Genomic DNA, 15,011 nt, shown 5'->3' with positions numbered 1-15,011 from the left:
CTATTTCAAAGTCTTCAGATTGTTAAATAGCCATCACTAGCTGTCTACCGCCGGGTTACTCAGCCCTACACCTTAGAGGCTGCTGCCCAACATACATAGACATGGAATCACTGGCCACTTTAATAATGGAACAGCAGTCACTTTAATAATGTTTACATCCTGCTTTACTCATCTCATATGTAAACTCAGCAAAAAAAGGATAATTCGTAAAAATCCAAATAACTTCACAGATCTTCATTGTAAAGGGTTTCCCATGCTTGTTCAATGAACCACAAACAATTAATGAACATGCACCTGTGGAACGGTCGTTAAGACACTAACAGCTTACAGACGGTAGGCAATTAAGGTAACAGTTATGAAAACTTAGGGCACTAAAGAGGCCTTTCTACTGACTCTGAAAAACACCAAAAGAAAGATGCCCAGGGTCCCTGCTCATCTGTGTGAACGTGCCTTAGGCATGCTTCAAGGATGCATGAGGACTGCAGATGTGGCCAGGGCAATAAATTGCAATGTCCGTACTGTGATACGCCTAAGACAGCGCTACAGGTAGACAGGACGGACAGCTGATCGTCCTCGCAGTGGCAGACCATGTGTAACAACACCTGCACAGGATCGGTACATCCAAACTTCACACCTGCGGGACAGGATGGCAACAACAACTGCCCGAGATACACCAGGAATGCACAATCACTCCATCAGTGCTCAGACTGTCTGCAATAGGCTGAGAGAGGCTGGACTGAGGGCTTGTAGGCCTGTTGTAAGGCAGGTCCTCACCAGACATCATCGGAAACAACGTCGCCTATGGGCGCAAACCCACCGTCACTGGACCAGACAGGACTGGAAAAAAGTGCTCTTCACTGACGAGCCGCGGTTTAGTCTCACCAGGGGTTATGGTCGGATTCACGTTTATCGTCGAAGAGTGTGTGTTACACTGAGGCCTGTACTCTGGAGCGGGATCGATTTGGAGTTGGAGGGTCTGTCATGGTCTGGGGCGGTATGTCACAGCATCATCAGACTGAGCTTGTCGTCATTGCAGGCAATCTCAACGATGTGCGCTACATGGAAGACATCCTCCTCCCTCATGTGGTACCCTTCCTGCAGGCTCATCCTGACATGACCCTCCAGCATGACAATGCCACCAGCCATACTACTCATTCTGTGCGTGATTTCCTGCAAGACAGGAATGTCAGTGTTCTGCCATGGCCAGCGAAGAGCCCGGATCTCAATCCCATTGAGCACATCTGGGACTTTTTGGATCGGAGGGTGAGTTGTAGGTGCCTTGCTGGAAGAGTGGGGTAACATCTCACAGCAAGAACTGGCAAATCTGGTGCAGTCCATGAGGAGGAGATGCACTGTAGTACTTAATGCAGCTGGTGGCCACACCAGATACTGACTGTTACTTTTGATTTTGACCCCCATTTGTTCAGGGATACATTATTCCATTTCTGTTAGTCACATGTCTGTGGAACTTGTTCAGTTTATGTCTCAGTTGTTGAATCTCGCTTTGTTCATACAAATATTTACACGTTTGTTGAAAATAAACGCAGTTGACAGTGAGAGGACGTTTCTTTATTTGCTGAGTTTTTATACTGTATTCTATTCTACTGTATTTTAGTCAATGCCACTACGACATTACTCATCCTAATATTTATATATTTCTTAATTCCATTCTTTTACTTTTAGATTTGTGTATTGTTGTGAATTGTTAAGATAGTACTGCACTGTTGGAGCTAGGAACACAAGCTGTCACGGATCCCTCCGGAACTTTCATTACGCACACCTGGCCCCTATTCCCAGTGATTAGTAATTGTATAAGGGTGACCTTGCTTTACAATTGTCCTGTTGATTATTGTTACTAGGTCCGTTGGTGTGTGTGAGTATCTGTGCTGTGTATTTGGGCTTTCGTGACCTTGTGGATTGCGCAGATGATTACAGGTCTCGTCCCGTTTGATAATCATTGTGCGCTGGTGTTATTTATTCGAGGTACTCCTCGCTCTTTTGTTTAGGTTTCAACCCTGTGTTTTGTTATGTGTTTGTTTGGTCTTCGCACGGGGGTGCCTTTACACGGCACTACTATTATGCATCCCTGCGCCTGTCTCTCGATATCCCTTCATACTGTACCAACGTGACAGAATAATCGACCATTAAGGGAGACAGCGGGAATGGCCTGTCCGACTACGCTCCGACTGGTCCATCCAGTGCCGCCGCAACTTCGGCAGCTGCAACTGGGCCGCCGGACGTTGCCACAACGGGTCCGTCTGACGACGCCACTTTAGCGGCCACTACTGGCCTGTCTGGAGCCGCCACAACCGGTCCGTCCGACGCCACTCCCACTGGTCCGTCCGACACCGCCGCAACTTCGGCAGCTGCAACTGGCCTGTCCGACTATGACACAACTTCGGCAGCTGCAACTGGCCTGTCCGACTATGACACAACTTCGGCAGCTGCAACTGGGCTGTCCGACTATGACACAACTTCTGCAGCTGCAACTGGCCTGTCCGACTATGACACAACTTCGGCAGCTGCAACTGGCCTGTCCGACTATGACACAACTTCGGCAGCTGCACCTGGCCTGTCCGACTGACACAACTTCGGCAGCTGCAACTGGGCTGTCCGACTATGACACAACTTCTGCAGCTGCAACTGGCCTGTCCGACTATGACACAACTTCGGCAGCTGCAACTGGGCTGTCCGACTATGACACAACTTCGGCAGCTGCAACTGGCCTGTCCGACTATGACACAACTTCGGCAGCTGCATTGTGCCCTGATCGACCAGCACTGTGTTCCCGTGATTGTCCTCTAGACCGGTGCCGTTGCGCCGCTAGTGCAGCGCGGGGGGTGGGGTGGGTGGGGTCACTGTCACGGATCCATCTGGAAATTTCATTTCATTTCATTACCCCGAATACGCATTCCTGTGCCTGTCTACCAAATCTCTTCACGCCAGCGTGACACAAGCATTTCGCTACACCCTGTGTATGTGATCAATTTATTTGTTGAATTTTTTATTACTGTATACACACACACATATCTTACCAAACTCGACTTATTCCACTGCCTTGGTTAGTGCATAGGGCACACATGTATGTGCATAGCGTACTGCACACACTCCTGTGCAGACTGACAAAAGACGCACACGGTTAACTTCCCTACCGAGGGGTGACCACGGGAATGAGGCAAAGCAAAGCATGTGCTTGGTCAACAGAAAATCTCCCCGACTACATCCTAGTGGGCCCAATGGAGTCATGATATTTAGTCCACAGACACGCATACACACCAGCCAGGGTGTTTTTTATTAACAACATTTGTCACCCATGGCTGCCTGTGACCCTTTCTCTGTGCGGAGGACAAAGCAGTGTGATAGTGCCAAGCACCACACTAACCTCCTGCACTGGCACACCATCTATCTCACTCTCAGGATATTGAAGTGTTGGCACTACTGAAGTGTGTGCGTGTGTGTGTGTGTGTGTGTGTGTGTGTGTGTGTGTGTGTGTGTGTGTGTGTGTGCATGTGAGAGCACATACAGTATGCTGTATGTATGCGCTGCACCCCATTCAAATTAAATCTGCCCACGATCCAATTACATCCAAATGAGATGCTTCGGTGTGATGTCCTGAGATAGAGAATATGCTGCATCCCATGAAAGGTCATTATACAAGATCAGATTAAGGCCTGCTCCATTTTCCTCACTCCAATGGTTTACTCTACCATAAGGGCTTATAATTGCAGAGAAGCAAAGTCTAGTCTAGCTATTGATGGGTAGTGGTCTAATGAGGAAATACAGAAGTGTTGCCTAACATACTTCGTCATTCATAGGCCTCAAAACTCTCACACACACACACTGACACAAAGATAAAGAGCTATGACAGGTTAGGAAGGCATCTCTATTCATCTGTTTTACATAACAGCACTATCCCTGGAAGACCTCCTGTCATACTGTCAGACCCTGCAGGACAACACTCTACTCTCTCTACTACAGTGACAGGAAGGCCATGTCATATTACCCTCTTTTTCGAACAATAACAACAACAAAGGCCATATGGCTCTCATATGGCTCTCCATTGCTACATCTGGTGTCAAGCCCATGGTCTTACCTTCATGAGGACAGACTCGCTGAGTTTCTCTCTGTTGACGATCTTGATGGCCACTTTCTGACACGTGACACAGTGGATTCCCAGCTTCACCAGGCCTGAAACACACACGTTAGCAAATAGTGTGTCAAACACATACACACGCACAAATATACACAGTGAAGTCAGTCAAACACATAATAAACGCACAGACACACACACACACACACACAAAGCAAAGAGGGTCCAACGCACAATAGCTGAATGAGTAGGCCTGTCTTGTTCGAACCAGTTATATCAGGTGTTTTTGTGCTGGGCTGAAACAAAACCCTGCAACATCACACAATGACTCCAAGAACAGTTAGCTTTGCCTCGTGTATCGAACAAAGTCCCACTGAAGGGAACCAGAGTAAATGTCAGTGAGTAAGGAGAGTCAGTGAGTGCACTAAAGCCCTGGTCATCTCGCTCGGATAAAGAATACACACACATACAGATGAAAAGAGAGAGCATCGGTCAGCCCACAACTCCATAATAGAAAACATCCCTCAAAGCTCCTCATAAAAAACACTGTATGAAACCCCCCAGAGCCAACGTGTCCCATCTCGCCATTTTGCATCTCAAAGTAAATGTCAACTTCTACATAAACAGCAACATGAAAGAATCAATGCAGAGAAAGCAATAGCTTTATTTTATGACACACACACACACACACACACAATGGCGACATCTATCTTTTTCAAAGAGCAGAGCCTGGGGATAGGGTGTCACTTTCCTACTAAAAGGTCTGCATCTAAATACCACCCCACACTGCATATGCACCGCTTTTTATTACCTGGCATACATATTTCAGAGAAGTACATATCCTACATTTGACTGGTGATTTCCCCATGGGTTTCCCCAAAGGTGCGAGGAAACTGGGATACCGGGGCCGTAAACACCAGTGGCATTGAGCCAAGATGGCAGCCGCAGGGCTCTTTTATGTTAGGCAGTTAGAGCCGGAATGGCATCCTGGGCGACATTCACAATGTGCCATTGATCTTGCTGTCAGCGGAGCTCGGGGACTGCTGCTCGATTGCCTGGCCAACATGGGTTAGAAACCTCGGCAACCACTTTACACCAGGTAATGAATATTTGATATTGATGTAATTGCCTCGAATAGATTGTCCGTGTGTGTGCGTGTGTGTGCGCGCGTGCGTGTGTGCAAGTGACGGCACCAAAAGGCAAACACAGGAGTGTGAGTCATCAGTGAAAGAACAGGGAAATATGGGAAATACGCTGAAAGAAATTAGAGAATGAAAGAGAGATGACGTGCGCTCAGTGAAGCTGGGGGCTTTAAAGAGAGAGAATGAGAGAGAAAATCTTATTGAATCAGCCAGGCACATATTGTATTGTGACAAGCCAAATATACAGTTGAAGTCAGAAGTTTACATACTTAGCCAAATATATTTAAACTCAGTTTTTCACAATTCCTGACATTTAATCAGAATATAAATTCCCTGACTGAGCTCAATTAGGATCAACACTTTATTTTAGATAATGTGAAATGTCGGAATAATAGCAGAGAGAATGATTTATTTTAGCTTTTATTTCTTTCATCACATTCCCAGTGTGTCAGAAGTTTACATACACTCAATTAGTATTTATTAGCATTGCCTTTAAATTGTTTAACTTGGGTCAAACGTTTTGGATAGCCTTCCACAAGCTTCCCACAATAAGATGGGTGAATTTGGTCACATTCCTCCTGACAGAGCTGGTGTAACTGAGTCAGGTTTGTAGGCCTCCTTGCTCGCACACACTTTTTCAGTTCTATCCACATATTTTCTATAGGATTGAGGTCAGGGCTTCTCTGTATACATCAATGATTTCGCTCTTGCTGCTGGTGATTCTCTGATCCACCTCTACGCAGACGACACCATTCTGTATACCTCTGGCCCTTCTTTGGACTCTGTGTTAACTAACTTCCAGAAGAGCTTCAATGGCATACAACTCTCCTTCCGTGGCCTCCAACTGCTCTTAAATGCAAGTAAAACTAAATGCAAACTAATTCAACCGATAGCTGCCCGCACCTGCCCGCCCGTCCAGCATCACTACTCTGGACGGTTCTGACTTGTGGACAACTACAAATACCTAGGTGTCTGGTTAGACTGTAAACTCTCCTTCCAGACTCACTTTAAGCATCTCCAATCCAAAATTAAATCTAGAATCGGCTACCTATTTCATAACAAAGCATGCTTCACTCATGTTGCCAAACATACCCTCGTAAAACTGACCATCCTACCGATCCTCGACTTTGGCGATGTCATTTACAAAATAGACTCCAACACTACTAAACAAATTGGATGCAGTCTATCACAGTGGCATCCATTTTGACACCAAAGCCCCATATACCAACCACCACTGCGACCTGTATGCTCTCGTTGGCTGGCCATCGCTTCATACTCGCCGCCAAACCCACTGGCTCCAGGTCATCTACAAGTCTCTGCTAGGTAAATCCCTGCCTTATCTCAGCTCATTGGTCACCATAGCAGCACCCACCCGTAGCACGCGCTCCAGCAGTTATATCTCACTGGTCATCATAGCAGCACCCACCCGAAGCACGCGCTCCAGCAGTTATATCTCACTGGTCACCATAGCAGCACCCAACCGTAGCACGTGCTCCAGCAGGTATATCTCACTGGTCACCATAGCAGCACCCACCCGTAGCACGTGCTCCAGCAGGTATATCTCACTGGTCACCCCCTAAGCCAATTCTTCCTTTGGCCGTTTTTCCCTCCAGTTCTCTGCTGCCAATGACCTGAACAAACTGCAAAAATCACTGAAGCTGGAGACTCATATCTCCCTCACTAGCTTTAAGCACCAGCTGTCAGAGCAGCTCACAGATCAATGCACCTGTACATAGCCCATCTGTAAATAGCCCATCCAACTACCTCATCCCCATACTGTATGTATTTATTGATCATGCTCCTTTGCACCCCAGTATCTCTACTTAAACATTCATCATCTGCACATCTTCCATTCCAGTGTTTAATTGTTATATTGTAATTACTTTGCCACCAAGGTCTATTTATTGCCTTACCTCCCTTATCCTACATCATTTGCACACACTGTATAGACCTTTTGTATTGTATTATTGACTGTATGTTTGTTTATTACATGTGTAACTCTGTGTTGTTGTATGTGTCGAACTGCTTTGCTTTATCTTGGCCAGGTCGCAGTTGTAAATCAGAACTTATTCTCAACTAGCCTACATATAAAGGTGAAATAAATGAAAAATAAATGGCCACTCCAATACCTTGACTTTGTTGTCCTTAAAAGCCACTTTGACACAACTTTGGAAGTATGCTTGGGGTCATTGTCCATTTGGAAGACCCATTTGTGACCAAGCTTTCACTTCTTGACTGATGTCTTGAGATGTTGCTTCAATATATCCACCTAATTTTCCTTCATCATGATGCCATCTATTTTGTGAAGTGCAACAGTCCCTCCTGCAGAAAATCACCCCACAACATGATGCTGCCACTCCGGTGCTTCACGGTTGGGATGGTGTTCTTTGGTTTGCATGCGTCCCCCTTTTTCCACCAAACATAACGATGGTCATTATGGCCAAACAATTATATTTTTGTTTCATCAGACCAGAGGCCATTTCTCCAAAAAGTACGATCTTTGTCCCCATGTGCAGTTGCAAACCGTAGTCTGGCTTTTTTATGGCGGTTTTGGAGCAGTGGCTTTTTCCTTGCTGAGCGGCCTTTCAGGTTACGTCGATATAGGACTCGTTTTACTGTGGATATAGATACCTTTGTACCTGTTTCCTCCAGCATCTTCACAAGGTTCTTTGCTGTTGTTCTGGGATTGATTTGCAGCTTTCGCACCAAAGTACGTTCATCTCTAGAAGACAGAACGCTTCTCCTTACTGAGCGGTATGATGGCTGCGTGGTCCCATGGTGTTTATACCTGCGTACTATTGTTCGTACAGATGAACATGGTAACTTCAGGCATTTGGAAATTGCTCCCAAGAATGAACCAGACTTGTGGAGGTCTACAAATGTTTTCTGAGGTCTTGGCTGATTTCTTTTGATGTTCCCATAATGACATGCAAAGAGGTACTGAGTTTGAAGGTAGGCCTTGAAATACATCCACAGGTACACCTCAAATTGAATCAAAAGATGTAAATTAGCCGATCGGAAGCTTCTAAAGTCATGACGGAATTTTCGGGAATTTTCCAAGCTGTTTAAAGGCACAGTCAACTTAGGGTATGTACATTTCTGACCCACTGGAATTGTGAAACAGTGAATTATAAGTCAAATAATCTGTCTGTAAACAATTGTTGGAAAAATTACTTGTGTCATGCACAAAGTAGATGTCCTAACCGACTTGCCAAAACTCTAGTTTGTTAACAAGAAATTTATGGAGTGATTGAAAAACAAGTTTTAATGACTCCAACCTAAGTGTATGTAAACTTCCGACTTCAGCTGTATACAACAGTATATACTACTGATAATTGGATCCAAATTAAAGTAGAATGTGTGAAGCATATGGATAGACAGTAAAATTATTAACAGTCTTTTAATCCACCTGTGTTGTAACATCTGAGGTGAGGAGAAATTATCTTCGGTTGTTAGCAGGATGAGAAGATGAGAGTGAGGGGAAGATAAGAGGGGGATGAGGAGAAATATTGTGCACAGTAGTGAAAATGACTTAGTTTAGAGTTTACACTGAGCTGTATTTCAGTGAGAGTATGAGCTACTAAGTCAACTCCCCAGATACTAAGCAAAGACTAGACTAAGACTAGAACACACACACAAAACATACACACGCAAACACATGCAAAACACACACACACACACACACACACACACACACACACACACACACACACACATACACACGTCTGACCAACATAAATGAATCAGCAGCACATCCCTATTGATTTCTCCTCCCTCTATCCTTCCCTCTGACTCTCCATCCCTCCCCCCATCCCTCCTTTGCCTGTTAAGATTCAATACAAAACAAAGCCCCTCCAGGACAATGTCATTAAAACTCTCAATGATGTCCAACCAGCCAAACCCTAATGCTGGCCAGTCCCAGAGCTGGGTATAGAACCTGGCTTTGTGTTCAATAACTGATTCATCTTCTAGATTTATCTCACTGCTTTATCTTCAAAACAAGACTAAACCCACATAGATGTGGAGTGGGATACATGTAAACAGGTGAAAGCTGAGGAGGCCCATCCATGCCACATGTCCAGCGTGTCAATTAGGCTACTGCTGACATGCCAAAGTATGTTAGGTGTTCAATAGTTCCTGTGGGACAGGGTGTCTGGTTGCTGGGGTTCTGCAAGCGTATTGCGTACTGTACACATGCAGACACATGCACGCACGCACACGTACAGCGGTACAAATGTTTACACATGCACGCACGCACACGTACAGCGGTACAAATGTTTACACATGCACGCACACACACGTACAGCGGTACAAATGTTTACACATGCACGCACACACACGTACAGCGGTACAAATGTTTACACATGCACACACACACACGTACAGCAGTACAAATGTTTACACATGCACGCACACACACGTACAGCGGTACAAATGTTTACACATGCACGCACACACACGTACAGCGGTACAAATGTTTACACATGCACGCACACACACGTACAGCGGTACAAATGTTTACACATGCACGCACGCACACGTACAGCGGTACAAATGTTTACAAATCAAATCAAATCAAATTTTATTTGTCACATACACATGGTTAGCAGATGTTAATGCGAGTGTAGCGAAATGCTTGTGCTTCTAGTTCCGACAATGCAGTAATAACGAACAAGTAATCTAACTAACAATTCCAAAAAAACTACTGTCTTATACACAGTGTAAGGGGATAAAGAATATGTACATAAGGATATATGAATGAGTGATGGTACAGAGCAGCATAGGCAAGATACAGTAGATGATATCGAGTACAGTATATACATATGAGATGAGTATGTAAACCAAGTGGCATAGTTAAAGTGGCTAGTGATACATGTATTACATAAGGATGCAGTCGATGATATAGAGTACAGTATCTACGTATGCATATGAGATGAATAATGTAGGGTAAGTAACATTATATAAGGTAGCATTGTTTAAAGTGGCTAGTGATATATTTACATCATTTCCTATCAATTCCCATTATTAAAGTGGCTGGAGTAGAGTCAGTGTCATTGACAGTGTGTTGGCAGTAGCCACTCAATGTTAGTGGTGGCTGTTTAACAGTCTGATGGCCTTGAGATAGAAGCTGTTTTTCAGTCTCTCGGTCCCAGCTTTGATGCACCTGTACTGACCTCGCCTTCTGGATGACAGCGGGGTGAACAGGCAGTGGCTCGGGTGGTTGATGTCCTTGATGATCTTTATGGCCTTCCTGTAGCATCAGGTGGTGTAGGTGTCCTGGAGGGCAGGTAGTTTGCCCCCGGTGATGCGTTGTGCAGACCTCACTACCCTCTGGAGAGCCTTACGGTTGAGGGCGGTGCAGTTGCCATACCAGGCGGTGATACAGCCCGCCAGGATGCTCTCGATTGTGCATCTGTAGAAGTTTGTGAGTGCTTTTGGTGACAAGCCGAATTTCTTCAGCCTCCTGAGGTTGAAGAGGCGCTGCTGCGCCTTCCTCACGATGCTGTCTGTGTGAGTGGACCAATTCAGTTTGTCTGTGATGTGTATGCCGAGGAACTTAAAACTTGCTACCCTCTCCACTACTGTTCCATCGATGTGGATGGGGGGGTGTTCCCTCTGCTGTTTCCTGAAGTCCACAATCATCTCCTTAGTTTTGTTGACGTTGAGTGTGAGGTTATTTTCCTGACACCACACTCCGAGGGCCCTCACCTCCTCCCTGTAGGCAGTCTCGTCGTTGTTGGTAATCAAGCCTACCATGCACGTACAGTGTGTTCGGGAAGGCATTCAGACCCCTTGACTGTTTCCACATTTTTTCTACATTACAGCCTTCCTCTAAAATGGATTAAATAGCTTTTTTTCCCTCATCAATCTATACAAAATACCCCCATGATGACAAAGCAACAACAGGTTTGTAGACAATTTTGCAAATGTATTCAAAAATAGTCAACTGAAATATCACATTTAGTATTCAGACCCTTTACTCAGTACGTTGTTGAAGCACCTTTGACAGCGATTACAGCCTTGAGTCTTCTTGGGTATGACGCTACAAGCTTGGTACACCTGTATTTAGGGAGTTTCTCCCATTCTTCTCTGCAGGTCCTCTCAAGCTCTATCAGGTTTGATGGGGAGTGTCGATACACAGCTATTTTCAGGTCTCTCCAGAGATGTTAGATCCGGGCTCTGGCTGGGACACTCAAGAACATGCAGAGACTTGTCCCAAAGCCATTCCTGAGTTGTCTTGACTGTGTGCTTAGGGTTGTTCAATCTTGGTTTCATCAGACCAGAGAATATTGTTTCTCATGGTCTGACAGTGCTTTAGGTTTACCTTTATTTAACTCTGCAAGTCAGTTAAGAACACATTCTTATTTTCAATGACGGCCTAGGAACAGTGGGTTAACTGCCTGTTCAGGGGCAGAACGACAGATTTGTACCTTGTCAGCTTGGGGATTCGAACTTGCAACATTTCGGTTACTAGTCCAACGCTCTAACCACTAGGCTACCTGCCACTTGGAGTTTGCCAAGTGCCTCTTGGCAAAGTCCAAGTGGGCTACCATGTGCCTTTTAAAGAGGAGTGGCTTCTGTCTAGCCACTCTACCATAAAGGCCTGATTGGTGGAGTGCTACAGAGATGGTTGTCCTTCTGTAAGGTTCTCTTATCTCCACAGAGGAACTCTGGAGCTCTGTCAGAGTGACCTTCGGGTTCTTGGTCACCTCCCTGACCAAGGCCCTTCTCCCCCGATTGCTCAGTTTGGCCCTACGGACAGCTCTAGGAAGAGTCTCAGTGGTTGCAAACCATTTAAGAATGATGGCGGCCACTGTGTTCTTGGGGACCATCAATGCTGCAGAAATGTTTTGGTTCCCTTCCCCAGATCTGTGCCTAGACACAATCCTGTCTTGGAACTCTACGGACAATTCCTTTGACCTCATGGCTTGGTTTTTGCTCTGACATGCACTGTGAACTGTGGGATCTTATATAGACAGGTGTGTGCCTTTCCAAATCATGTCCAATCAAGTGAATTTAGCACAGATGGACTCCAATCAAGTTTTAGAAACATCTCAAGGATGATCAATGGAAACAGGATGCCCCTGAGCCCAATTTCGAATCTCATAGCAAAGGGTCTGAATAGTTTTGTAAATAAGGTATTTCTGCTTTTATTTTTAACACATTTGAAAAAAAATCTTAAAAACCTGTTTTTGCTTTTTCACTATGGGGTAGTTTGTGTAGATTGATGAGAGAATGTTTTTTTGAATCCATTTTAGAATAGGGCTGTAATGTAACAAAATGTGGAAAAAAATCAAGGGGTCTGAATACTTTCCAAATGCACTGTGTACACACACTGTAGGAACGCAAACTTGTAAACCCATAGAAACACACTCACTTAGACACACGTACACCCGTACATATGTAGACATGCACTACTATATACATACATACACTATAGGCACTCACACACAAACACACACACACACACATACACGTCACTACCTGGAGTGATGATGCTCTACTGATCAATGGTGAGAGGTCATCTGTCAGGGAGGTCAAAAGGTGGGGTATGATCTGGTCATGACCTGTCACCTGACCTTTAACACTAACACATCTACATAACCAGCATGACCTATCTGACAAATCTCATTACCAACTCAAACCAGGGGTTGGAACCGGTTCAGGGAGAAGAACTGAAAACCGGAAAATTAGAACATTTTTAGAGGAACAGAATCAGAACCAGGAACGAAAGTGATTTACACTGTTCTGGAAGAAAAACGTTATTTTATAAGCATGGGAACCAGTAAATCATTTTCCTTTACGTTCCGGACATTTTTTAAGTCCCACAAAAAACACAACAGAACCCTCATTTCTGTCACTCAGAGATGTATTCCAATGTCTGCCTGCCAGCTGAAAATCTTTGCCAGTGTGTGTGTAGGCTACCTGCCCCATGTAGGCTACCTGTGTGTGTGTGTGTGTGTGTGTGTGTAGGCTGCTGTAGCCTACTGACTTCACAAGCATGATTCAGAAATTAGGGAGATAATTCTAATAAGAGAACGCTAGTTAATTGAGGATACTAGACATTTCACATCTCACGTTGGATTTATTAACTACAAAAAGGTAAGATTTGTTTTTTAATTTTGGTGCAGCTCTGCACACACAAGCTTGTTAGCTAGCTAGCTCTGGTCCAACATTAAGCCTCTGAGCTATGAAATTCAAAAACATTCAAAGTTTCTCCATAGAAGCCGCACCTCTGTAGATAAGACTCTGTGGGCCTAGCTAATTCAGATAATGCATGTCATAACAAGATGCCCAGCACATCAAGTGAAACCTCCTCCTCCACCTCCTCTAGCTCTCTCCCCAACCGCAAAATGTCTCAGGTATCTCGCACCCTACACTTGTCTGTCCATCGCACATGTAAAAACTGTAGCTTACCCGTCCATAGCAATCTGCTCTATCCGCACTGATTGGTGAAGTCATTTAATGTCGAGCTACAGTGCCTTCGGAAAGTATTCAGACCCCTTGACTTTTTCCACATTTTGTTCACTTGCTTGACACACTTTGTATGCTTGACATACCTTTGTTTGGTTGTAGTGTGTAATAGTATTCGGATTTCTCTTGATTGTGTCCAGTTGTCTTGTCATTCTTCAGCATTGTTGCTCCACAACAGCTGTGCAGGTGCCTTATTTTGCAGAGGGAGGAAGCTCCCGTCTCACTTTGTTCATGGTGCCAGCCAGACTTGTTTTCTTTGCAGGCAAATTGTTCGCCAGTGACAGTGATGTGAAGAAATTGTCTATGGTGACATTGCTCCCCTTGCCAACATAAGGTTCCACAAGCCTCATCACCACATTCTCCAACACTCGCACCTGCTGCGTGATGTGGCTATTTTCCCAGAGATTGAAAGCCATTCAGCGTGTACAATTATCCATGCTCACTCTGTGTTGCCTACTCCAAGTAGGTCATAGTAAACGTATAAGACTGTTTTGAACTGATATAGGGCAAATATATAGGGTAAATATTCTGTACCTGAACAAGGCAGAAAACCCACTGTTCCTAGGCCGTCATTGAAAAATAGAATTTGTTCTTTTAACTGACTTACCTAGTTAAATAAAGGTAAAATAAATCAAATACCATTTTAAAATTAGGCCTACAATTAGAATGGATCAATAAAATTGAATGACCCACCCTGTTCTTCATTTACAATTGGTGATCACATAACCACGCGCCTTTTGCTTCCCCTCGCTCCTACTCACTCATTCTCCCCATCATACTTTGCTTAATTAATTGTACCTGTTGTTATACGTGTGAAAATCGTTTTGGTATAGTTTAGGTTCAGTTTCGAGTCAATTGTCAGGGGGGTTATCAACTGGGCACTGCACTTTCAACTGTCGGAAGAAAGAGAGGAGCAGGCCCTTCTGTTGGGAGAAAGAGCGGAGCAGGCCCTTCTGTTGGGAGAAAGAGCGGAGCAAGCCCTTCTGTTGGGAGAAGGAGCGGAGCAGGCCCTTCTGTTGGGAGAAGGAGGGGCAACGAGGGAAAACCATTCAAACAAATGACATGTCCTCCTAAAACTGGTTATAACTCCAGTTCTGTTTGTGATATTAAGATCCTAACAATGACAGTGAGTTCTATAGACTTTATTTAGGAAAAGTCCAGGACAGAAGGGGGCATGAGTTAAAATAATGGCAGAGCAATATAAACAAAACTATTATGATCAGTCAAGATGACTGCTTTAGCAGTTCTAGTGTTAAAAAGGCAACACGATATAAACCGGTTTGAGCGTGTTCAGAACTGTACTT

The 15,011-nt window shown here is 44.7% G+C and overlaps 1 protein-coding gene across 5 annotated transcripts in view; it reads right to left on the bottom strand.

The window, feature by feature from the left end:
* Nucleotides 1–15,011, bottom strand: part of LOC112232296 (serine/threonine-protein kinase BRSK2-like) — a 162,681-nt gene that overhangs the window by 72,344 nt on the left and 75,326 nt on the right. For all 5 annotated transcript variants that reach the window (XM_042330748.1, XM_042330751.1, XM_042330749.1 and 2 more), the window contains exon 2: nucleotides 4,094–4,188. In XM_042330748.1, coding sequence (XP_042186682.1) covers nucleotides 4,094–4,188 — 95 coding nt within the window. The remainder of the gene's footprint in view (nucleotides 1–4,093; nucleotides 4,189–15,011) is intronic.

Source organism: Oncorhynchus tshawytscha, linkage group LG12 (genome assembly GCF_018296145.1).
Source record: "Oncorhynchus tshawytscha isolate Ot180627B linkage group LG12, Otsh_v2.0, whole genome shotgun sequence".
Lineage (NCBI taxonomy): Eukaryota > Metazoa > Chordata > Actinopteri > Salmoniformes > Salmonidae > Oncorhynchus > Oncorhynchus tshawytscha.
Note: the sequence above shows the minus strand (reverse complement) of the source record. Positions and strands in the feature narration are given on the sequence as shown.